Source organism: Aethalodelphis obliquidens, unplaced genomic scaffold (assembly GCF_003676395.1).
Source record: "Aethalodelphis obliquidens isolate GAN/ISIS:26980383/991018 unplaced genomic scaffold, ASM367639v1 scaffold3, whole genome shotgun sequence".
NCBI lineage: Eukaryota > Metazoa > Chordata > Mammalia > Artiodactyla > Delphinidae > Aethalodelphis > Aethalodelphis obliquidens.
Window position 1 is genome coordinate 26579945 of NW_020837947.1, and position 23883 is coordinate 26603827.

General features: G+C 40.1%; 1 protein-coding gene across 4 annotated transcripts in view; it reads left to right on the plus strand.

Annotated features, from left to right (window-relative positions):
- The window catches only part of MAP3K5 (mitogen-activated protein kinase kinase kinase 5), a 212996-nt gene extending 189927 nt beyond the window's left edge, over positions 1-23069 (plus strand). For 2 of the 4 annotated variants that reach the window (XM_027085499.1, XM_027085517.1), the window contains exons 24-30: positions 254-439; positions 3820-3925; positions 14104-14371; positions 18715-18827; positions 19827-19939; positions 21495-21571; positions 22283-23069. In XM_027085499.1, coding sequence (XP_026941300.1) covers positions 254-439; positions 3820-3925; positions 14104-14371; positions 18715-18827; positions 19827-19939; positions 21495-21571; positions 22283-22343 — 924 coding nt within the window. In that variant the 3' untranslated portion in view covers positions 22344-23069. Of the gene's footprint in view, positions 1-253; positions 440-3819; positions 3948-14103; positions 14372-18714; positions 18828-19826; positions 19940-21494; positions 21572-22282 lie in introns of those variants that run through there. The other 2 variants (XM_027085508.1, XM_027085523.1) reach the window with 2 other exon arrangements.
- The last annotated feature ends 814 nt before the right edge of the window (positions 23070-23883 follow it).

The window sequence follows — 23883 nt, forward strand, 5'->3', positions numbered from 1 at the left end:
AGAGCTTTGTCTATCTGACTATAACATGACTGTTAGACAATGTATGGGGCAGGTGCCTTTCCTCCCAAAGTCTGATAATTTCTCTTTTTTTTGCCAGGGAAGGAGCCATATAGTTCAAATATGGTCTTTCCCCTTAGCAGGGGGGCATTTCTAAGCCCAGTTCTTCTGGCAGCGGCTGTGGGATGGCAGACCCATGGCTGATACATCCAGCACAGATACATCTGATCGACAGATTATTGGTTATTATTCACAGGGGGCCGAAGAGCCCAAACTAAAATGGGAGCACATCACAACCCTCGTCGCGAGCCTCGGAGAATTTGTGAGGTCCACTGACCGGAAGATCATAGCCACCACCCTGTCCAAGCTGAAGCTGGAGCTGGACTTTGACAGCCACGGCATTAGTCAAGTTCAGGTGGTGCTCTTCGGTTTTCAAGATGCTGTAAGTATGATATTTTGCCCATGTTTTCCCGCAGACTCCAGCCAAAATTAGTCAGAAAAATAGGGTAAGAACATAAGTTTTTATCTTTTCTTTCTTTAATAATTTTGATCAATTCTGTTCTCTTTGGATCATAAATAAGTATGAGATGGTTGCCTGTCCATGTGCCTCAAAGCACCAGATTTGTTGTTTGGTGTGTAATCTTGTATCTCCCCAGGTTAGATACACATAACATTGAACACCATGGAAAATAACAAAACTCACAAACATCTCCCATGGCTGCACTTTGTTCTTATCAAATCATGTAGTCAGTCACTATTTATTTTGATGATTTTAGCAACAGAGCACACTTTAGTCCTGCACTTTCTAATTCTATATGAGACATGCCATCTAGTGGTCATTGAGAAAAATGTAACCGTACAGACAGGGATGATCGGTAATTTTTTTCCGCCCTGCTGTGGTTTCCATACATTTTAAACATACTTGTTTAATAAATATTCACTATTTCCTAGCCAGCAATATACTTCAGAGCACAAGGCATCACTGGATGAAAATTAATTCACAGGATCTGGTGAGAGATCGCTGAGGATTCCTCTCTCTCATATTGAGTTGCTATGCAACACAAACTTGAAGCCAGTTTTCCAGAAGCCTGATTCAAACCATATGCGATATTCTTGAATGAGACTTGTTTGTGGAACTGTGTACCAAAAAAAGCCTGAGGTCCTTCCCGGAAGGCCCTTACGAGGTGTGGGAGACTGAAATAAGAGAGTTCTTAAGTGGCAGGGGGGGCGGATGGTGGTGGGATGAATGGGGAGATTGGGACTGACGTGTATACACTAATATGTATAAAACAGATAACTAATAAGAACCTGCTGTATAAAAAATAAATAAAATAAAATTCAAAAAAAAAAGAGAGAGAGAGAGTTCTTGACAGTGCCTGTCGTGTGAATAGGGAAGCACTTTGCATGATTTTATTTAAATTCCCCAAACTGACTCACTCCTAATGTGTTTATTGCTCCTACATAGGCGATGTCTTGACAATTGCATTTGGTGCATCAAATGATCCTTGATTTAAAACCAAATTGTAATCCTTCAGTGGCTACTTGTGCTCTCGGGAGCTCTGTGTTAGCCGCTCAGTCTTGTGCTGTACTGTGGGCAGGGCAACGCTCCTGACTCCATTGGGGTCGTGGAAAATGAGAGCAAAGCCTATCACTAATATTAAATGCTAAAGGCACACTCACTCTGTAACTAGCGAGCCCCAGCCATCTGCAAACCAAATGAAATAATTTAGTGACTTTGTACTTGCCTACACATTTGGCTTCCTGCCTAGAGACTGGAAGGCAAATAGGCGAGTAGAATTCAGATTGAGAGTGGGTAAGTTGTAATCCTGGGCCACAGGCCAGGTCTCCCTCTCTCTCTTTCTCTCTCTCTCTCTCTCTCTCTCTCTCTCTCACACACACACACACACACACACACATGCCCCGTTCTTGCTCACTCACTGTCCAGGATGGGAATGAACCCAAAGAATGGGCCGGATATAATATACTGTTTAATGAAGGGCTATGAGAAGCTGGCCGTGGTGATAAAGGACTCCTCTTCCATTTACTATTTGTGACCCTCGAGAGAAATATTCTTAGTTACTAAATGTTATACCCGCATTTGTCAAATAAACAGGCAAGTCCTTTATGAAAGTACCAGGACAAAATCAGTCTGAAAGGACTTCGTAGAACAGGTGGGAACCTTGCAATGGTTCGCTTCCTTAGGAGCAACTATTCTGAGGAATTCCTCAGACAGACTGCCGTCTAAACTGGGGGATTTTGATGAAGATGGACCAAGGGCAGGAATAAGCAACTGGAGCTCCAGCTTTTGGTGTGAGATTACAGCTAGGTCTCCTTCTCCCCAGCGTCTTCTTAGATCTCGAGTCAGAGCCCTGTTGGGAAAATAGCCTCTTTTCTTAGATGCCCGTGTCAACCAGAAATTAGTGGAGTTAACTCAAATTTTAGATAAGCCTATCTTAGCCTTATGATAAAAGTTATTTTTAAAAAGGTAATGTGGGGACTTCCCTGGTGGTCCAGCAGTTAAGACTCCGTACTCCCAATGCAGGGGGCCGGGTTTGATCCCTGGTCAGGGAACTAGATCCCACATGCATGCCACAACTAAGAACCCACATGCCGCAACTAAAGATCCCACATGTTGCAACTAAAGATCCCAGTGCAGCCAAATAAATAAATATTTTAAAAAATAAATAAATAAAAATTAAAAGGTAACGTGCACGGCTTATACATACAATGGAATATTATTCATCCTTATAAAGGAAGGAAGTTCTGACATATTACACTAAGTGAAATGAGCCAGACACGAAAATACTGTATGATTTCACTTATGTGAGATACCTTCAATAGTCAGATTCATAGACAGGAAGTGGAATGGTGGTTGTCAGGGGCTGGGTGGAGAGGGCAAGGGGAAATTGTTGTTTAATGGGTGTAGAGTTCCAGTTTTGCAAGGTGAAAAGAGCTCTGGAGATGGAAGGTGATGATGCTTGCACAACAATGTGAATGTACTTAAGCCATTGAACTGTACATTTAACAATGGTTAAGATGGTAAATTTTATGTTATGTGTATTTTACCATAATTTTTGAAGAGAAAAAGAAAGGTAATGCATATATCTACTTCAGCGTCTACTTAAATATGTGAAATATTACTAGTCACTAAAAAAATATAGCCTGACAGCAAAGGTTTTTAATGTGAACAGCTTTTCTGGAAGAGTTTGGCAGATTATTCCCCCGTTTAAAAAGGTATAAGCAACACACCATTGTAAAGCAATTATACTCCAATAAAAATATTTAAAAAATAAGATATAAGGAAGCGTGGGAAGGAAAACAAGGCGTGCACTGTGGCACATCTGTAGGTAGCATGTATGTGCTCATATTCCCCCTTTACTGTTGTTTCCAAGTCACCAGAGTATGCTGCAGCACTTGGTTGTGTTAAACAGTAGTTATAACGTTTAAGAATAGCAATTACTTTTATTTAAATCCCCTTGGACTCTTTTTTTCCTCCTTTACCGCTTCCACCATCCAATCTGCTGACATCGTGAAAGGCGGAAGCTACAGGTTCTGAGTCCCAAAGAGGCAACATTCCCATTTAACCAGATTGCCTTTCACTTAAGTGGTGTATCTCACTTGCTTACATGAGGGTCACCAAACTTCATTTTGAAGTGGCAATTTTGCATTTGTTTTCCGCTGACATAAAGAAATTATCCACCATTCAAGGTAAAGAAACCTTTTAGTTATTTTTGTTGATGGAATGTCGTCCAGATGTGTGCATCAGCTAGGTTATTTGCAATTAAATATTAAAGTAGACCAAATGTCACTCTCTTCCTCCAGGTCAATAAAGTTCTTCGGAATCATAATATCAAGCCACACTGGATGTTTGCCTTAGACAGTATCATCCGAAAGGCGGTGCAGACAGCCATTACCATTCTGGTTCCAGGTCAGAAATACTTAATTACTTGGTAAATATTTAGTGTTTGATATTTTCAATTACTGTTCATTATCATTTATGGTGTCTCCTCACTGTTTTTAAGACCAGGTTAACCTTTTTTTTTTAATCTTTCAACGCCACCAAATAATATTTATCTAGTGCATATAGTCTGAGCAATGGTACACCCAGCAAGACGTTTACTATGAATGAGGAAGACTTGCTTCCTTGTCTTTAAAGAGCATAGTTGGATATGAAGACAAAGAGAAAACTATACAGGTGACCCAAATACATATGCATTTCAACATACAGATATCTGTGCCCACAAAACATATTCCCATGTCATCCTTTACCAGTGGTTCCCACACCTGCCAGTGCATTGAGTGATGTAATGAACTGTGTGATGTAAGGAGCTCTTTAAATTACAGCTTTCAGAGCTTCATCCCGGACTGGGTGAGAATCTGCTGGGGATACAGCCCAGGAACCTGATTTTCATCCAGCTTCCAGGTCATTTTGATACACAGCCAGGTTTAGAAATCACTGGGCTAGACAGGTCCCAGCTGTGTTTGCAGTGAGCTACAAAAGGGGTAGTGTTCATGAAACCAGGTTTTATGGAGAGAGGGAGAGATGTATTCATATTCTAAGACAATCTTCCAAAGTGTTTTTTTTTTTTTTTGCGGTACATGGGCCTCTCACTATTGTGGCCTCTCCCGCTGCGGAGCACAGGCTCTGGTCGCGCAGGCCCAGCGGCCATGGCTCACGGGCCCAGCTGCTCCGCGGCATGTGGGATCTTCCCGGACCGGGGCACGAACCCGTGTTCCCTGCATCGGCAGGCGGACTCTCAACCACTGCGCCACCAGGGAAGCCCCCAACGTGTTTTGATAGTGTACCCATTAATAAAACTTTTAAGCAGAGCTCTTCCACCGTACGTGTGTGTGTGTGTGTGTGTGTGTGTGTGTGTGTGTATGATGTGTGGATATGGATAGAGAAATAGATTGATTTAGATATACGAATTAGAAACATGTTCTACTGTACTAATTTTACATGTATTATAAAGTGTTCTAAAATAGAAATCTAAAAATATAAGTATGAAACATTTTAAATTTTATGTTATTTATAAATGGTACCACAAACTTTTAAGTTATCATCAACCCTTCTGAGTTGTGGAATTCCCTCTCTTCTCTCAGAATACCTTGTTTGGTTTGAGAGTGAGGAATTAACTTCTTTCTTTCTTATGAAAGGATGGAATGGAAGAAGTTTTAACGTCCCTGAACATGCTCTTCCTCTAAAGAGCGCACCTGCACCCCTCGTCCCTCCTGCCACCTACCTTTGCATTCTTGTACCTTACAGCATGCCTCTGCAGAGTCCTGACCAACCCTGAAGTCTACAGTAGGCTCCGCCATCACTCTCTCTCCCTGGAAATGGTTTTTCCCCATTGGCGACACTTGCACCAATCAGAAACTGCTTTTATTTTCTTGTCTAATAGCTGTTTCCCTCATCAGAGGGTCTGTTTTATTTTATTCTGTGCTAAGCACACTGTCCATCATGGTGCCTGGAAAATAATAGACTCCTGATAAATATTAGTTGAAACAATAAGTAAATGAGTTTCACCTGGTTATAACAAATTAGTGTGAAAATATTTGCAGAACTTCGAAAAAAATCCTAGAGAGCCTTTGAAATGCATGACTAGCGGTTGGATGTGAACCTGAGGAATCTAAAGCTGATGGAAACCTACTGTAATGCTCTAAGGAAGTCAGTACATACTTATGTTTAGATGGTTGATCGCTGGAATAAGCTTGGATGTGGGAAATGTACCAAAGAGGTGTTGTAAACCCAAAAGATACAAGAGGTGAGAGAGATTAGGTGTGTATCAGTAAAAGCGATAGGTATAGGCCATGAGTTATATCCACTAGTAGCCTAAATTAAGAATGCTCAAATGAGGAAGGAGTGAGGGATTATACTTTGAAATAATTTAACTAGCATATAAATAAATTGTTAATCTAATTTTTGTTAAAAAAAATCCTTTTAAAATGGATTACCTAAATGCAATGAATTGTATCCTGGAATAGGAAAAAGAACATCAGTGAAAAACTGGCATAATTTGAAAGTAGTCAGTAGTTTAGTTAATACAATTGGTACTGTACTGATGTTAATTTCTTAGTTTTGACAGAGGTACCATAGTTACATAAGATGTACTGGGGGAACTGGGTGGAAGGTATACGGGAGTTCTCTGTATTATCTTTGCAGTGTTTCTGTAAATCTAAAATTCTTCCAAAATATAAAGTTTATAAAGCACACTGATTATCACACTGTAGGTGAAACACTGTTAAGTTTAGAGAGAGTGACAGGCACAGTGCAGCGAGGCATGTCTCCTCGCATGGGTGTCCCCGTGATGGGCACTGCTTCAACCCAGCCATGTGCAGAGCAAGGCACGTTCTTTATGCAAAGGGTTTGCTAAGGCAAGTTATTTGTCCTTCCACTGTGAATTGGCTTCTTTGAGGCCACTAGGGGTCTCTGATGACAACTGAAATGACTGTTTGGAAGCATTTTAAAAAGTGGACCAAAGAAAAAAAAAGGAATTGCCTGGCAGTCCAGTGGTTAGGACTCCACACTTCCACGGCAGTGGGCACGGGTTCAATCCCTGGTCGGGGAACTAAGATCCTGCAAGCCGTGTGGTGCAGCCAAAATAATAGTAATAATTTTTAAAATAAAATAAAAAGTGGAAATTTTAGAGAATTACATTAAGAAAGTATTTTTTTATATTCCTCTCGGGATAGGGGAAGACAATGTACACTGTACACCAACATATAAATGATGAAATATATGAAGAAGAGGAATTGATTTCAAGCATTTGACAATTCCATCAAATTTCCAAATGTCCCTAAAGATTTTGTTATACAATTAAGATTCAAAGAAACACTAAAAATGTCTCTCTTTATAGTCCCCTGATAAAAATTCCTTTTAGATGACAAAATACTACAATTTACTTACCAAATTTTAAAAGACATGCTAAAGAAATCAACAAATTCAAAAGTATACCATCATCAATACATACATTTTCCTAGATGTGTTTGTTGACAGAACCCAGATCTTGGTTTCTAAACACCATTCTCTAATAAAAGGAATCAGAGCTCCTTGGAGAAATGGTTGATTTCCAGGCCTAGGGCAGGGGAAATACAAGATGAACTTGGAACATACTGTGATGGCAGAAAGTAATGAAGTGCCCCCAAGGGATGGACGCTTATTCAAAGGACACTGGAGACAGCGTGAGGGAGTTCCCCAAAGCCTAAGCCAGAACAAATTAAAATAAAAGAATAATAGTATTGGATTATAGTCCATAGAATAAATTAAACATCCATGAGTCCATACTGATATAAGTAATTAAATAAATAACTATATGGAGGAGAAGGGCCAGCTCTTCTTTTTTTTTTGCGGTACGCGGGCCTCTCACTGTTGTGGCCTCTCCCGCTGTGGAGCACAGGCTCCGGACGCGCAGGCTCAGCGGCCATGGCTCACGGGCCCAGCCGCTCCGCGGCATGTGGGATCTTCCCGGACCGGGGCACAAACCCGTGTCCCCTGCATCGGCAGGCGGACCCTCAACCACTGCGCCACCCAGGAAGCCCACCAGCTCTTTTTTTTTTAGTAGAATTCCAATTAATAAATGTAGAAGGAATGAGGGAAATAGAAAATCACCGTTAGGCAAACATCACAGTAATAATTATTGCAAGCAAGAACAATCAATGGCTGTCAAGATCAGTAGATAAAAGTGTGCTGAGAAACAGGATATTTGAATGGTCTTGGGGAATCTCCCCACAAGATATCTACTAATTACACAGCGAAAACAGTGACAACCCCCTTTATCAAAAGATCAAGGTAAGCATCACTCGTAATTAGACACATCAGCATTATGTACCTCTTGATATGATGCACTGAGAAGGGCACAACATCACCTTTGTGGTATTCTTGTCAAAAGTGCAGAGCCACAACCTCATCATGACAAGACATAAGTGAATAAAAATGAGACACAGTACAAAAAAAACTGACCAGTACTCCTCAAAACTAAGGAGGTCATGGGGGATAAAGAAATACTAGGGTTAGGACTTCCCTGGTGGCCCAGTGATTAAGAATCCGCCTGCTGATGCAGGGGACACGGGTTCGAGCCCTGGTCCGGGAAGATCCTACATGCCGTGGGGCAACTAAGCCCATGCGCCACAACTACTGAGCCTGGGCTCTGGAGCCCCCGTGCCACAACTACTGAGCCCACGTACCACAACTACTGAAGCCTGTGCACCGAGAGCCCGTGCTCTGCAGCAGGAGAAGCCACTGCACTGAGAAGCCCACGCACCACGATGAAGAGTAGCCCCGCTCGCCGAAACTAGAGAAAGCCCGCACACAGCAACGAAGACCCAATGCAGCCAAAAATAAATAAATAAATTTATTAAAAAGAAAAAAATGCTAGGGTACTGTCACAGATTGGCAGAGACTAAGAAACATGACAACTAATGCATTGTGGGATCCCCGATCAGAAAAAGAACATTCTTGGGAAAACCAGTGCAATTCAAATAATGTCTATAGATTAGTTAATACTATTGTATCCAAGTTAACTTCCTGGTTTTGTTAATAGTGCCAAAGTTGCGTAAGATGTTAAGTTTAGGGCAAGCTGCTAAAGGATATACAGGAACTCTCTGTACTGTGTTTGCAACTTTTCTGTTATCCTAAAACTATTTCACAATGAAAAGTAAAAAATAAAGTGTTCAATCTTCTTTCTTCTGAAAAAGAGCTCACAGAACAGAGAGTACAGTGCAAGCCCCTTAAAAGTTTTTTTTTCTCGGGCTGTTTTCCCACTTGTCATCAAGGATCAGCCTGTGGATTACTGGCAACGTTAAGTATCTGTTGTTACTCCTCAAGTAACATCTGGTCAGTCTGGCTGTGGGTGACCAGATGGAGAAATGCTGAGCGTGAGATCGTGTTGGCAGTGCTAAGGTAGAGAGAATCGACAGTGAAGGCACACTTCTCATAGAAACTCTAATTGTTTAAACTGCTAGAGCACTTGGTATTACTACCAGTTGTGAAGCTGAATCAGTCATGTGCCCCATGTAGACATTAATGTAAAATGACCAGCATTGTAAACTATATGCATTGCTTGATGCAGGGATCATACGTCATTCTGACAAGTATTGTGATCCTAATAGGCATCAGAAATACCTTGTGTTAAAGAAGCTTGGTCTAGGGCTTCCCTGGTGGCGCAGTGGTTGAGAGTCCGCCTGCCGATGCAGGGGACACGGGTTCCTGCCCCGGTCCGGGAAGATCCCACATGGCGCAGAACGGCTGGGCCCGTGAGCCGTGGCCGCTGAGCCTGCGCGTCCGGAGGGAGCCTGTGCTCCACAACGGGAGAGGCCACAACAGTGAGAGGCCTGCGTAACGCAAAAAGAAAAAAAAAGAAGCTTGGTCTAGTTATTTTCCTCTGGGGAATTAACTAGTTGGGGTGGAGTGGGAGGGTAGGGAGGTGGGAATAATATCGTTGTTTGATCCTGTCTTGCTGTTTTGGAAACATGCACCCGCTCTAATTTCCCACACATGGGCTTAAATGCCATCCACTCATTCCAGGGTCCCCTGGGTCCCTGCCTTTCTCCTGACACTTGGCTGACACATGTTATCTTTGTACATGCTTTTATGACTCTTCTGTATATTTGCCCTAGTTCTCCTTTAGGTTCTTATCTCTTTGAGGACAAAGACCAGATGCTCTGTCTCATTTGCATGTTTTACAATGTCTATTCGATGATGTGTCCTCAGGGAGCCACCATTGAAAGACCAAAATAACAAAGTATTGCATTCACTTACAATTTTTTTAAAAATAAATTTATTTATTTGGCTGCATTGGGTCTTCGTTGCTGTGCGCGTGCTTTCTCTTGTTGTGGCGAGCAGGGACTACTCTTCATTGCGGTGTGTGGGCTTCTCATTGCGGTGGCTTCTCTTGGTGCAGAGCACGGGCTCTAGGCGCACAGGCTTCAGTACTTGTGGCACACGGGCTCAGTAGTTGTGGCTTGCAGGCTCTAGAGCCCAGGCTCAGTAGTTGTGGCACACAGGCTTAGTTGCCTGTGGCATGTGGGATCTTCCCAGACCAGGAATTGAACCCGTTTCCCTTGCATTGGCAGGCGGATTCTTAACCACTGCACCACAAGAAAAGTCCCTACAATTTTCTACCTTTTTCTAATTACTGAGAAAAATTTTTAGTCACTTGCACATAAGTAAAATGATAATATATGATAATTTAAAGTGTACAGAGTTAGGGGAATGTAAGGGAACATTTAAATGTAATAATAAATATCAGAAATTTTCCTTCCCCCAAAGTGAGATTATATTCAGCAGGACAATAAAACTTTTAAATTGTTTTTAAAATTTCAGTTTAGAGACCATGAGAAAAAATTTAGAAAATTTAAAAGGCCTACTCTTGCTCTAATTTAATATAGAATTGAACTCTCTTAAATTATTTTTAAAGTAAGATTTTTTTCACTGTTTTGTTCCCTTATAAATGCAAATAATCCTAGTAGGATAACTTCCATTCTGCCAACATTTTTTGAGAGACTAATATGTCTTAGCCCCTATACCAGGTGCCAGGCTTACAAAACTTAAACACCTGATTTTGAGTCACATCTACTATAGATGATCTAGGAAATAGAATTTTGGAAGGAGAAAGGAGATAATGCAAAAAAAAAAAAAAAAAAAAAGCAGTGTAGAGGTGGAGCTTGGTTAACCTTAAGAGATAAAGGGTGAGGATGTGGAGAAATTAGAACCTTTGTGCACTATTGGTGAGGCTGTAAAATGCTGCAGCCACTATGGAAAACAGTATAGCGGCTCCTCAAGAAATTAAAAATAGAACTACCATGAGCTTCCCTGGTGGCGCAGTGGTTGAGAGTCCGCCTGCCGATGCAGGGGACACGGGTTCGTGCCCCGGTCCGGGAAGATCCCACATGGCGCGGAACGGCTGGGCCCGTGAGCCATGGCCGCTGAGCCTGCGCGTCTGGAGGCTGTGCTCCACAACGGGAGAGGCCACAACAGTGAGAGGCCTGCGTACTGAAAAAAAAAAAAATAGAACTACCATATGTTCCAGCAATTCCTCTTCTGGGTATATATTCAGAAGAATTGAAAGCAGGATCTCAAAGAGATATTTGCACACCCAAGTCCATAGCAGCATTATTCACAATAGCCAAGAGGTAGAAGCAACACAAGTGTCCAATGATAGATGAATGGATAAACAAAATGTGGTATATTCATACAATGGAATATTATTCAGCCTTGAAAAGGAAGGAGATTCTGACACATGTTACAACATGGATAAACCTTAAAGACGTATGCTAAGCTAAATAAGCCAGTAACAAAAAGGCAAATGCTGCATGATTCCACTTTCACGAGGTGTCAATAGCAGTCAAATTCATAGACACAGAAAGTAGAATGGTGGTTGCTGAGGCCAGGAGGGAGGGGAGAATGCAGAATTGTTGAATGAGTATCGAGTTTCAGTTTTGCAAGATGACGAAGTTCTGGAGATTAGTTGAAAAATAATGTGAACATACTTAACACTACTAAACTGTACCCTTAGAAATGGTTAAAATGGTACATTTTATGTCATGCATTGTTTCACCATGATAAAAAAAATTGAAAATAAACACAGATTGGTAAAGGAAGTCAGGGCTACGTAAACCTGGCCCTAAAAAGGGCACTCTGGTTTTGTTATGAGCAAAAGATGAGTTCTTGTTTAGATCGTTGAATTTGAAGTGCTTCCTGCACAGGAATATTTAGAGGTATTGGATGTAACAGAATCAGGCTAGATTGTCATCCACACATCACTTACTTACTTACTCTCATAGATTTTAATGAGCTCATCCATGGAGAGTAAGTAGAAACATAAAACTGAAGAATGGAATTCAGGTTCCAGCTTTTAAGGGGCAGGTAGTAGACAAAAAGCCTCTGACGAAGAGAAGCAGCAGCAAAGATTTAAAGGAGAATACCATACACAGCTCAGTAAGGCAAAGAAAGAAAAGTTACCTGGAGGATTTGGCGATGGGTAGGCCCTTTGGTTGCCATACGGCTATATTGGTGGAAGGGGTCTTGCATCCCTCCCACTTAAGAGCCCTCCCCCAGCACAGGGGCTCTTAACCTGTGGTTCACAGATGCTCGGAACAGGCTGCAGGGAGTCAGTGAGCCCTCAGGAAATCAGGGAAAATGCTGTATGAATGTGCTTCTCTTCTGGGGAGAATCTCCATTGGCTTTCATCAGATTCTCGGTGGGTTCTGTGATCTAATGAAAGTTCCAGGTGCCCCACAATGAGACATCACCTCAGACCTGTCAGAATGGCTGTCATTAAAAAGAACACAAATATAAAAAAAAAAACAATTTAAAAAAAAAAAAGGGCTTCCCTGGTGGCGCAGTGGTTGAGAATCTGCCTGCCAATGCAGGGGACACGGGTTCGAGCCCTGGTCTGGGAAGATCCCACATGCCGCGGAGCAACTAGGCCCGTGAGCCACAACTACTGAGCCTGCGCGTCTGGAGCTTGTGCTCCGCAACAAGAGAGGCCATGACAATGAGAGGTCCATGCACCGCGATGAAGAGCGGCCCCCGCTCGCCGCAACTAGAGAAAGCCCACGCACAGAAATGAAGACCCAACACAGCCAAAAATAAATAAATTTTAAAAAATTTAAAAAAGAACACAAATAACAAATGTTGGCGAGGAGGTGGAGAAAAAGGAACCCTCCTACACTGTTGGTGGGAATGTAAATGGGTGCAGCCACTGTGGAGAACAGTATGGAGGTTTCTCAAAAAACTAAAAACAGACCTACCATATGACCCAGTAATTCCACTCCTGGGGATATATCCAAAAGAAACAAAAGCAGTAATTTGAAAAGATACACGTATCCCAATGTTCATAGCAGCGTTATTTACAACTGCCAAGGTGTCAACAGATGAATGGCTAAAGAAGGGGTGTGTGTGTGTGTGTGTGTGTGTGTGTGTGTGTGTGTGTGTGTGTGTGTGTATAATACTACTCAGCCATACAAAAGAATGAAAATTTGCCCTTTGCAGCAACATGGATGGACTTGGAGGGCATTATGCTAAGTGAAGTAAGTCAGACAGAGAAAGACAAATACAAACTTTCCACAAATATTATTATCACTTATATGTGGAATCTAAAAAAGACAACAAACTAGTGAATAAAACAAAAAAGAAGCAGACTCACTGATACAGGGAACAAACAAGTGTTTACCAGTGGGGAGAGGGAAGCGGGGAGGGGCAATGCGAGGGTAGAGGGAAAATAAGGGTTATTATGGGATTATATAAAATCATGTGTGTGAAACTTTTGAAAGTTGTAAAAGACTATAGAATTTAAAGAATCTTTCATTCAAAAAAAAAAAGTTCCATGTGTCATAGCATATGGAACCAAGACCCAGTATTTCTGCTACCCTGATTTCACTTAAATTATGAATGTAATTCCTTTTGGGGGGCCATTTTGAGACCCTAATCACAATTTAATAGTTTTTCCCATGGGAAGGTATCACCCCAGTTCTGAAGTGACATGCAGATGAACTCGTGTCATACAGTGTTTTTAAGCTGGAGACTTGTAACTTTTACACTTTAGATTTCAATGGTTAGTCAACAGGTTAGGGTAGGACACACACCAAAAATTAACCCAATAGTCAAAAGTAGATAGTCTTCTAGAATGAATATAAGCATTGTGTGGCATTTTCAGTACACACCCCCCCTTACATTTTGAATGTTACAAGCAAAAAGCATTCTGTGTTCTTACTTTTGTTTATACAATCTCTCTATATCTCAATTTCCTCATTTCTAAGTGAGTTAATAGTTGCCAGATATTATATAATTGAAAATATGAATTTTAATTGTGTAAACAAATTTTTATATTCTTAACAGGTTTTTATATAATTGCTTTCTGATTTTAACATATTTTCCACGTAGCTTATGGGCAGTGTGGAAGTTTCTCTTCTGTTTGAGTTAGATCATTCTGAGTTTATACATCTTGTGAATTTTGCAAATTCACTGGAAAAACAAATCTGAAGTAATGTGCAGAAATCCATCATCACTTTTGGAAAAGCAGTTGGGAATACATCTCTTACTGATAGCAGGGGAGATGACATTCATGTCTTAAGAAATTAAGGCAATCATTCTTATTTCATTAACAGTGTTGTTGATCATATGCTTAACAGAACTGAGGCCACATTTTAGCCTTGCATCTGAGAGTGACACCGCCGATCAAGAAGACTTGGATGCAGAAGATGACCATGAAGAACAGCCTTCAAATCAAACTGTCCGAAGACCTCATGTGGTCCTTGAAGATGCTGTGGCCACCTCAGGGGTGAGCACACTCAGTTCTACTGTATCCCACGACTCCCAGAGTGCTCACCGATCGCTGAATGTACAGCTTGGAAGGATGAAAATAGAAACAAATAGGTAAGTCCTATTCTGACATGGGTGGGTTCTTTTTTCTTACTTTTATATAAGTGCCTGTGTTTGGGGTCTACTTTAAAGATTGGTCTGCAGAATATACAAAATATTATTCCTTTATCCCATTCATATAAACTTGATTTAATGCTTTATTCATTAAAATGAGAGATTTATTAGTCTCTTTAGTCAAATACGTTTTCTGCTTCTACCAGTTCAGTCCTTCAGCAGCTCTTCTTCGTTCACTGCTTTATCTCCAAGTGCACTGAGATTTTCAGAGTAACTTAGTTGTAACCTCATAGACTCTCTGGGATGCAGACTCAGAGCAGCGTGTACCATCCAACAGATAGCCGAGAGACAGGCAGAGAGTTTGTGTTCTTGAGAGCCTGTGATTTGGAATATCAGGTTCTTTCAGGAGAGGAAGAGCTCTGTTCTGGAGGAGATAAAATTAATGGTTCAAAAGCTTTTCATTTTAAAACTTTGAAAGGATGATCTGTTGACCACATTTGTGATTCTGCTTTATTTTTAATATGCTGTGTCATATCTGGAGTTTAATTTTTCTTTGAGAATTTGATAACACAGAACCCACATGATCAGGTTATTAAATGAACAGTAAATATTTCCTGTCCTTCACAGATGTTGGCACAGTTCAAGGTCTGAATCTTTATGATTTATAGCTTCCTGTGCTGGTTACAGTTGACATGTGGGCAACTGACTTTATGACTTTGGGTTTTGACAGGGAAAACTATTTTTTTTGGAGTGAATCAATAAATGTGGTTCAAATATTTAGCAGCCTTAGTTGAAAATCCAAGTTGTTCACCAGGGAGATAAAACCATTTTATTTTTAGTCATAAGTTCAGGTTTTTGATAAGCTTGAATACCAAGCTTGTATGAGTAGTACAAACCTCATCCTATATTTAGAAACATGAATTTTAGTTGCATGATTAAGTGAATCCATACATATCTTCTATGATTTACATACACAAATCTTTCTGAATAAAGGGAAAGTGGCTTTCTGACTTCCTTATCCCAGTCTTGTTCTCTGAAACCCAGCTCTTTACTTCGCATCTCTGTTGCTTAGTGGAAAAGAACGGGAGCCTTTTCTAAGACTTCATCGAAATCTTCCTGCTCTTCTCAAGTAACAGTCCCATTAGGATGCTCCATCCATTATAGTAGCCGTCGACTTCAGTCACTTCTCTTCAGTTTACTGTCTGTCGCTCAGTCCTGGAGTTGTTTTTTCATACCCTTCTCTGATCCTCGGAGGAGGAAAGTGCACTCATAACTGTTTGGGTCCAGCCACCCAACCCTGCCCTGCCCATGCCGTCCAGACAGTAGAGCTACTTTATTTACCAGTGAGCTGGTGCATTTGCTCCTCTGGCCCCTGAACCTTCCGTCTACGTATCCTGGCTTATGTCACTAGAACGTGTCTCTCCTGAGTGCAGTCTTTTCCTTCTCTCCTCAGTCCATTTGCGTTACCCTGACTTACACCCCGTCCCCGCCATCTGTCCACCATGCTCGATCCATCTGTAGTCCCTGAGGGCTGCCTTTCTCCGGCTGCTTTCTTCAGGTCTTCACATCTCTTTTCTGAGGGTCTTAAGCTAGCTGAGGGCCTGCTTCCCACGTCTGCCCGCAAGACTGACCACATTTCTTTACTACATTAGTATGTTGTTAACAGTTCTTAAAAGAGCCCACTCATTTGTTTTTTCTCTGTGTATTTACACATGTATCTGTGAAATCTATATGGTTGTTGGCCTCCTTTTTTCTTTTTCTAGTAGGATCTCCCACAGCTCCATCACCCCCAGAAAAGTGAGACCAGGTACAACATTCACTTCACTTAGGATTTAAAGAAAGAGCAGCTGCTTCTGTCCAAGTGCTGATCAGGGGCTGGTCATGTCTATATTGGTCCTTGTAGCTTTCAGTGGAATATTCCTTGCTATACATATATAGATGTACGTATATTGCAAAATAAATTGAGGAAATGTTAGTGTGATTTTAGGAAAGCTTGTAAACCCTCGGGCTAGAAATCTTAAGCTTATATTTAGGATAATCACTGATAAAGATACATCACGTTTATCCAGCTCTTGATGATTGGATCATCGATAATACTAAATGGCAGAAAATAACAAAATAGCTTTTGAATGTATGCTTTACTTAAAGTATATGCTTACAGAAAACGTTCTGACAATAATTTGCTTCACACAAGGAGTCGGGACAGTACTGCAGAGGTAGTTAAAATCGAACTCAGGAGGAGCTGACTGGTTCTCATTTCCCTTTCCTGCAATTCTGGAATTACCCGTCAACCCAGCTCCCCACCCACACCCATCTGAGTTAAAAAATTGATCTCATGGCTGATCCTTGGCAAACGTCTCTGGAACAGAGAGGCAGTCATTTGCCTTGGTTTCAAAGGATTTCCCTACTAACTGAAGACAAAGTAAAAATAAAACTGATGGACTGGATGGATATGCCTTTAAAATAAATAATTTTGAGAGCTGGATGTGGGACAAATGAGGTGGCCTGTCAATGCTTTGCTCCCAATGTTACGTTCTGGCTTTTAAGATAAAAAGGAAATATATAGTCTAGGTAAACATGGGTTAAATTCTAGAAAATTTCACTTGTGTTCTTTGAGAAAAACAATAAGAATATGCTGTCACTATTCCATACACGTAAATTAGCAAGAAAGACAAAAATATATACCAGACCAAAAAGTTGCCAACTTAAAAAAATTCATAATGAGCTTGCTTTCCATTTCTTTGAGGATCATTCGTATTAGAGTAGATAAAAGTCTCCCTTAATCCTCTGCTTCCCTCTTGCTTTCAGTTCCTACTGCTTAATCCACCTAATTGTGCACTGTTTACTCTGCAGTTGTGCAATTGTCTTTAAACACGCTGTCTTCCTGGAACCACTTTCTGTCTGCCTCTCATTGTGTTTTCCTTTTGTCTCACCTCTGCTACCTACTCTACTGTGACCCTTTCTCGTACCTGATGGCCTCACGTGTCTCCGTTGTGTGGAAAAGGGGTGGAGCCTGGGGGTCAGGGAAAAAAACCCTATTAAGCCCTGGATGGCCTCTTTTCCGGGGCCTGAGGCGGCAGCAGGGAACAAAACAGCCCTTCTTAAAGGCCAGGCACTGTGCTTGGCACTTTACCTATACTGTCTCATTTAGTGCTCACAGCAATCCTTTCAGGAAGTTCTACTTTTCCTTTTGACAAATGAGAAAACTGAAGCCCAGAGGCGTTAAGTCATTTGTCAAGGTTAACACAGGAAGTGGGTGGCTGAACCAGGATACAAGGCCCAGGGCTGCCTTCTGTCAGGCTGGGCTGCCTTCAGACCATGTCAGCTGAAGCAGAAACAAACTTTTGGAATGGAATCTGGCCCTGAGTTAAATCTGTCACTACTCAGAAAGTAAAATAAATACGGCTTGCTAAGAGCTATAGGGCATGCAACAATGTACCTTGATGATCTTATAAATAATTATGTATCTTAAATTGTTATAATTCTGAATCCAAGTTAATTGAAAATGGTTTTCTAAAAAAATCAGAACATCTCTCTTCACAACCTGGAATGTTTTCCCAGAAAACTGTTGAGAATGGTGAGTGGGTTACCACTTGGCTCTCAGTTGTATAGTGAACCTTTCATGCGTAAGAACTATGTGTAATAATATTTCTCCTTGTTTCTTTGGAGAATGCATCAGATGCCAACTGGGAACTGAATGTACCAGGAACACAGCTATCCTTTCACCCACTTCACTGCTCCCCTTAGAAGGAGAGAAATAACAGTAACAACCACAACCCAAGCAACCACCATTAACATTTATTGAGGATTTATTATATGCCAGGTACTATAGGTGACCTCACCTATAGTTACTTCTCAAATTTTCATAGTTTAAAAAAAGTGACTCCCTTTCTGCTTTGCATTGCCTATTGTATTACCCATATTGACACACTGTTTTTGATGAGGGGCCATACATGTAAAATATAGGTCTGTTAATATCATATATAAACTTTTTTGCCATTTATGGTCATAAAAAGAAACAGAACAACATCTCTGAAGATTTTGGCAGACAACTGGGGGTGGAAGTTTTAAATTCTTGTCTGGAAACACGCCTTCTAGAGCTTCGCTGCTCAACCTGGGGGTCTGTGGACCAGCAACATGAGTATCAGCTGGGAGCTCATTAGAAATGCAGAAGCTCAGAGGTCCCTCCCCCAACGCTCCCCAGCCCCAGGATCATAATCTGCATTTTAATAGAATCCCAGGGGTGCCTGTGTTCATGACAGCTTGAGAAGCCCTTGCCTAGGAGATCACTCTGGCTGCTCTAGCTTTATTATCCTGTCAACCAATATAATTTCCTTCCGCAGATTACTGGAAGAATTGGTTCAGAAAGAGAAAGAACTACAAGCACTTCTTCATCAAGCTATTGAAGAAAAAGACCAAGAAATTAAGCACCTGAAGCTTAAGTCCCAACCAATAGGTGAATAGCAGAAAATTTTAAAGTAATACTGTTCAATCAGGCTGCCACAAAAAGCTAGGAAGCCAACGGGTAGCTTTATGTCATGGCTTAGTCAGCATCTGTCGCTTGTACCACAACTACAAGCAGAAGTTGCCTTAAAAAAAATCCAATTCTTAATTGTAGCAAGCTATCATTTCTTATAAGTGCAGTAAAAATAAGATGATTCGTAATCACTGTTTCCCGAGATTATGTATTATTGAAGTAAGTAGGGCTCTCCATTTTTTGGTCCTTATTTCTTTTTAAGATTTCACAATGAAATTACTAGAATAAAATAATATTTTTTGTCATTTTGCATTTGTATTCTGTGTTTTCTAGTGTTCCCACCCCCCTTATAACTTGACAAGGCTTAAACAGAATCAAGATACAGTAATAAAAAGTCATAAGTTGGATACACCTTAAACTAATACAATGTTATATGTCAATTTTATCTCAATTTTTTAAAAAAGTCAGATGGAACTTTGACGAAATCTATTCTGTGAGAAATTGGGTATGAAAGATAATCTTTAGACAATCTTATTTAGCCTGTTTAGAGGAAAATAAAGTTCATATTTTTTTTCTTCAGATATATGGTCCTTCCATATTATTGCAAATAGTGGAAAAAGAGATTATTATAATTATATGGCGCTCTGCTAATCATGCTCATCTTTGTTGCATGAAAAACACACAGTACAATTTTGGTGTACCATTTTATTCTACGAAGCTATAAAATTGATATGAAACTATAAGGTGGGAGTATCATTAATTATTGTCACTGACTCTCCATTTACTAGTATAGTAAGCAGTGTTAAAGAGTTTTATTTATATTGTCATGTAGACTACCAATCTCAATGGTTTCTATTAATTATACTCTGATAGAGAAAAATCTTTTAAAGTATCAATAAATGTTGACCAGGAGGGTCTCAGATGACCTCTGTTAGCTGAAGCTAAGAACGTCCTTCCCTCCTCCCAATGCTGTTCTAGATATTCCTGGTTTGCCTGCGTGTCACCTGAATTCTCCTGGCGCAAATACTGAAGATTCCGAACTTACTGAATGGCTGAGAGAAAATGGAGCCGATGAAGACACTATAAGTCGGGTAAAGAAAACATTCTGTGGGACAAGCATTCTTTCACTTTGTTTCATAATGTTGAGTGCCTACTATGTGCTAGGCACAGGGGGTACACTGGTGAGAAATGCAGACCCAACCCTGCCCTCACAGACCAGGGTAGGCAGATGATCATCAAATAATCCCATAGGTACAAGTGTAATTATGTCCCGGTCAATTCTGTGAAGGAAAGGTTATCAAGTGTTACGAGACAGAGGGAGGGAGAAGCTGGGGAAGGTTTTTTGAGATGACCAGTGAGCTGAAGTCTAAAGGAATATGTAGGAATATGTAGGAATATGTAGGAATACACTATCTGTGTGGATGTTCTGCGGGGGGGGGGGGGGCAGATGAGAAGGGAAAACTATTTGGGGGTAGAGGTGCAGAATGTGCAGGGCAGGTGAAAGCGCTGTGGTCCAGAACTCCTAAGGATTTTTATGTTTTTGAGTTGAAAATAAAGAGTAGGGAAAAAAAAAGAGTAGGAAAAATCAAGACAGAACTGAAAGAAAAAAGTTCTTCTGTTTCTGATTCTTTCTCTTGTGTGTTAACTTTTTAATTCTCTTGTGACATTCTTAGACTCCACTGGGCAGCAGCTATTTATTGCTACTTAATAAACTAGACTAGTTCGTGAACTTATGGCAGAAACAGACACTTTCTATATAAACTATATTATGTCTATAAGAACCTAATTCATCTCTGCTCCCTGTGGGGAGCTTTTGTAGTCAGCATGAATAGCATTTCTTTATGTTTTAAGATTACATAATATGTACACACATATATACATAGTAAGAGGTTATATTTTTATTGTTTTATAGAAAGAGCCTCAGTACAATATTACATTGATTTCAGTTTTATATTTAAATTTTTTAAACAACTAAGAATAAAGATGTATTTCTCTTGACTTGATAATTTATTGGACCACTACATAAAATGTAGGGTCTCCTTAGAAATCTGCATAACAAATTAAATAAATTTAAAGGACTCTCTTACGTGTGGGAAATAATGTATCCAATCAAGTTCATCAAAATATTTTTCCCTCTAACTTAGGTTCAAATCAAAATTAAGGAGTAGTAATTGAAATCACTGCCCTTCTTAAAAGATTTAGAATTAAAAGCTTCACTTAAATTCAGGACTCTGATTTTGTAGTAAGTATCGGAAAGTACCTTTTATCAGAAATTAAGTGGAAGCAACACTTTTTATCCACTGGAGAAAAATAAAGCTACAAAGCAGTAAACCCTGAATAAAAACATTATCTTATAAGCAGCAGGTGTAATTACAAGCAAGTCTTATCTATTCATCACAAGACCAATCAGAAATTCTGTGTTGCTTGTAATCTTTTTGCTCCTGGAAGGCATATGGATGTATTTCTTTGTAATTATTTTGTAATAGGGGGACCTGTTTTCTAATAATTCCAAAAGTTTATGTCTTCCGTGGATTTCCTTTTAGATTTTTTTTTCGTTCTTGCCAATGTTTACATTATGGCTGGTTTGCTACTTATTGAAAGTACATAAAACATCTTACTTTCGTGCATATTTTACTTTCTCCACAGTTTTTGGCCGAGGATTATTCACTCGCAGATGTTCTCTACTACGTTACACGTGACGATTTAAAATGCCTGAGACTAAGGTACCACTTTTCTTTCTGTTCAGTCTCATCGTGATGGAAAGAGCACTGGGCTGAGATCAAGAAGCCTGGGTCCCTTCCGTCCTGTGTCGCTACCTAGCTCTAACTAGCTCTACAGTCCTGGGTGAAGCTCTCCAGTTCTCAGCTGCTCTGAGAAACCTGAGTTAGTTGTAGCAGGCTATTATTGGGAGCTCTAATAAGCAATGTGTCTATATCGGTAAATGCAGAGTGAGCTGGAAGACTTTTCTTGATAACACATCAGATTAAGAGCATACAGATATTCTAAAGCTGCCTTAAACAAATGCTCTAATTTGGTTCGTGATTGCATCATGCTTAATAGAAATAGCAGGATGAGGTACTGATTTGCCATCCAAATACCTGCTATAATCTGATAGTTTCTTATAATAATTTGTTTTTTCCATCAGGCCAAGCACATACATAATGATTACTCTGACCCACCTCTAGAAAGACACATTTCAAAAGTGCAGAATGTCTAAAATGACACTTTGGGCCCTGGTAGTCTGTGGGAGTGGAAAGGAAAGGCATGGAGGGATGAGGAGAAAATATATACAAAAAGAATACATAATGAGTGATAAGACTTTGGGATCTTCATGTTCTGATCAGAGCCACTGAAAACTAAGAAGTCACTTTCATATTTCAAGGGCATTGTTTCAAATGAAGTGATCTCTTCACCATGTTCTTGTCTTTAAACAGGGGCGGGATGCTGTGTACACTGTGGAAAGCCATCACTGACTTTCGAGACAAACAGACTTGACTGTCGCTCAATTTGTTTCCAACTTTCCTTGGAGATTCTAAAAACGAATACAGACCTGATCTTCTAGGCGAGGGAGAATCGAAGGGAGAGGAGAAAGAAGCTGCACTTTAAATCCAGTATTTGTTTACTCGTGTTAAAAAAAACAAAACAGACAAAATACACTGAAATTTCCTAACTGCTTCTATTTCTATGATTCATAAGGACTCTTTGTAAGGACTCTCAAAATAATCCTAAACACTGCGATGTTTGGGATTATTTTAGTCTGAACATTTTTATGGAAATATTGTTAATTCAGCGGCTATAGCACTTCAGCCAAATGTTTATTTCACACGAAACAGATAGAACATTTCATGTGATTGTGCATCACTGGAACAAAACCAAAATGTGACCATAACTTTTTAGGCTTATGTGTGTTTGTAATATGCCCTAATAATTTGAGTAGAAATGCGTGATTTTGATTATTGTATAAAGTTCATGGGTTTTTTTTTAAGTGTGCAGAATCTGAGAGCAATGGTTTTTACTCACCTGTATTAATTGTAATATTGACTATATTTTGTAACTTAAGTTTCCGGTCTAGAGTACATTTGTTTGAGTCATTTATGTACTACTGAACTGTACCAGTTGCACCTGCCTGAATCCTAGTAACGTTAGCTTGTTCTAAAGCTACCCCTTGTGTCATATTTACTCTAAAAAGTAAAAAGACTCTCGACATACTGTTTTGATAAATTCTAAAGAATTCGTATTTTGTTTTGGCAATCTAGATAATTACTGTGTCAAAATTCTAACCATTTCTTCATCTCTAATGTTTAATAGAATCTGTCTTCCCTTCAAGTAGTCAAAGAACAACTGACGTCCAAGTTATTCCTCAGGGCTACAGAGTGGTAAAAGAGAGAACGTGGAAAAACAGAATAAAAGAAAGTCAGTGTCTTTTTCTCAAGGCCCCAAGTTACCATGGATGACTACTGTGTACCTCAAAGGGGCTGCAAATAGCATCCCAGTGGAGAACACTGCATTTTCTATTCCCTTAATTTTAGTTCTCATATTTGAGGGAAATATTTTTATTTTAAGCTGGATACATATTATATTTTATAAGCCTGCCCATGTGAATAGGATGAAGTCTGAAGCTCCTAGGTGGATGAATGACATAAACAAATTTCTTAAATACAGAGGAACCTGTTTATTATGCAAGATAGAAATATCAGAGCTGTATCATGATTTGATCCATACAGAACAGTCTTTGATAAAACCGGAGGCATCTATGTAAAAATGTATGTAAAAATCAACATACTATATATATATATATATTTTTTTTTTAATATTCATTTATTTATTTGGTTGCATTAGGTTGGAGTTGTGGCAGGTGGGCTCCTTAGTTGCGGCTCCAGGGCTCCTTTAGTTGTGGCTTGCCAGCTCCTTAGTTGCAGCTCACAGTCTCCTTAGTTGTGGCATGCGAACTCTAAGTTGTGGGATGCGTGTGGGATCTAGTTCCCTGATCAGGGATCGAACCCAGGCCCCCCGCATTGGGAGCACAGAGTCTTAT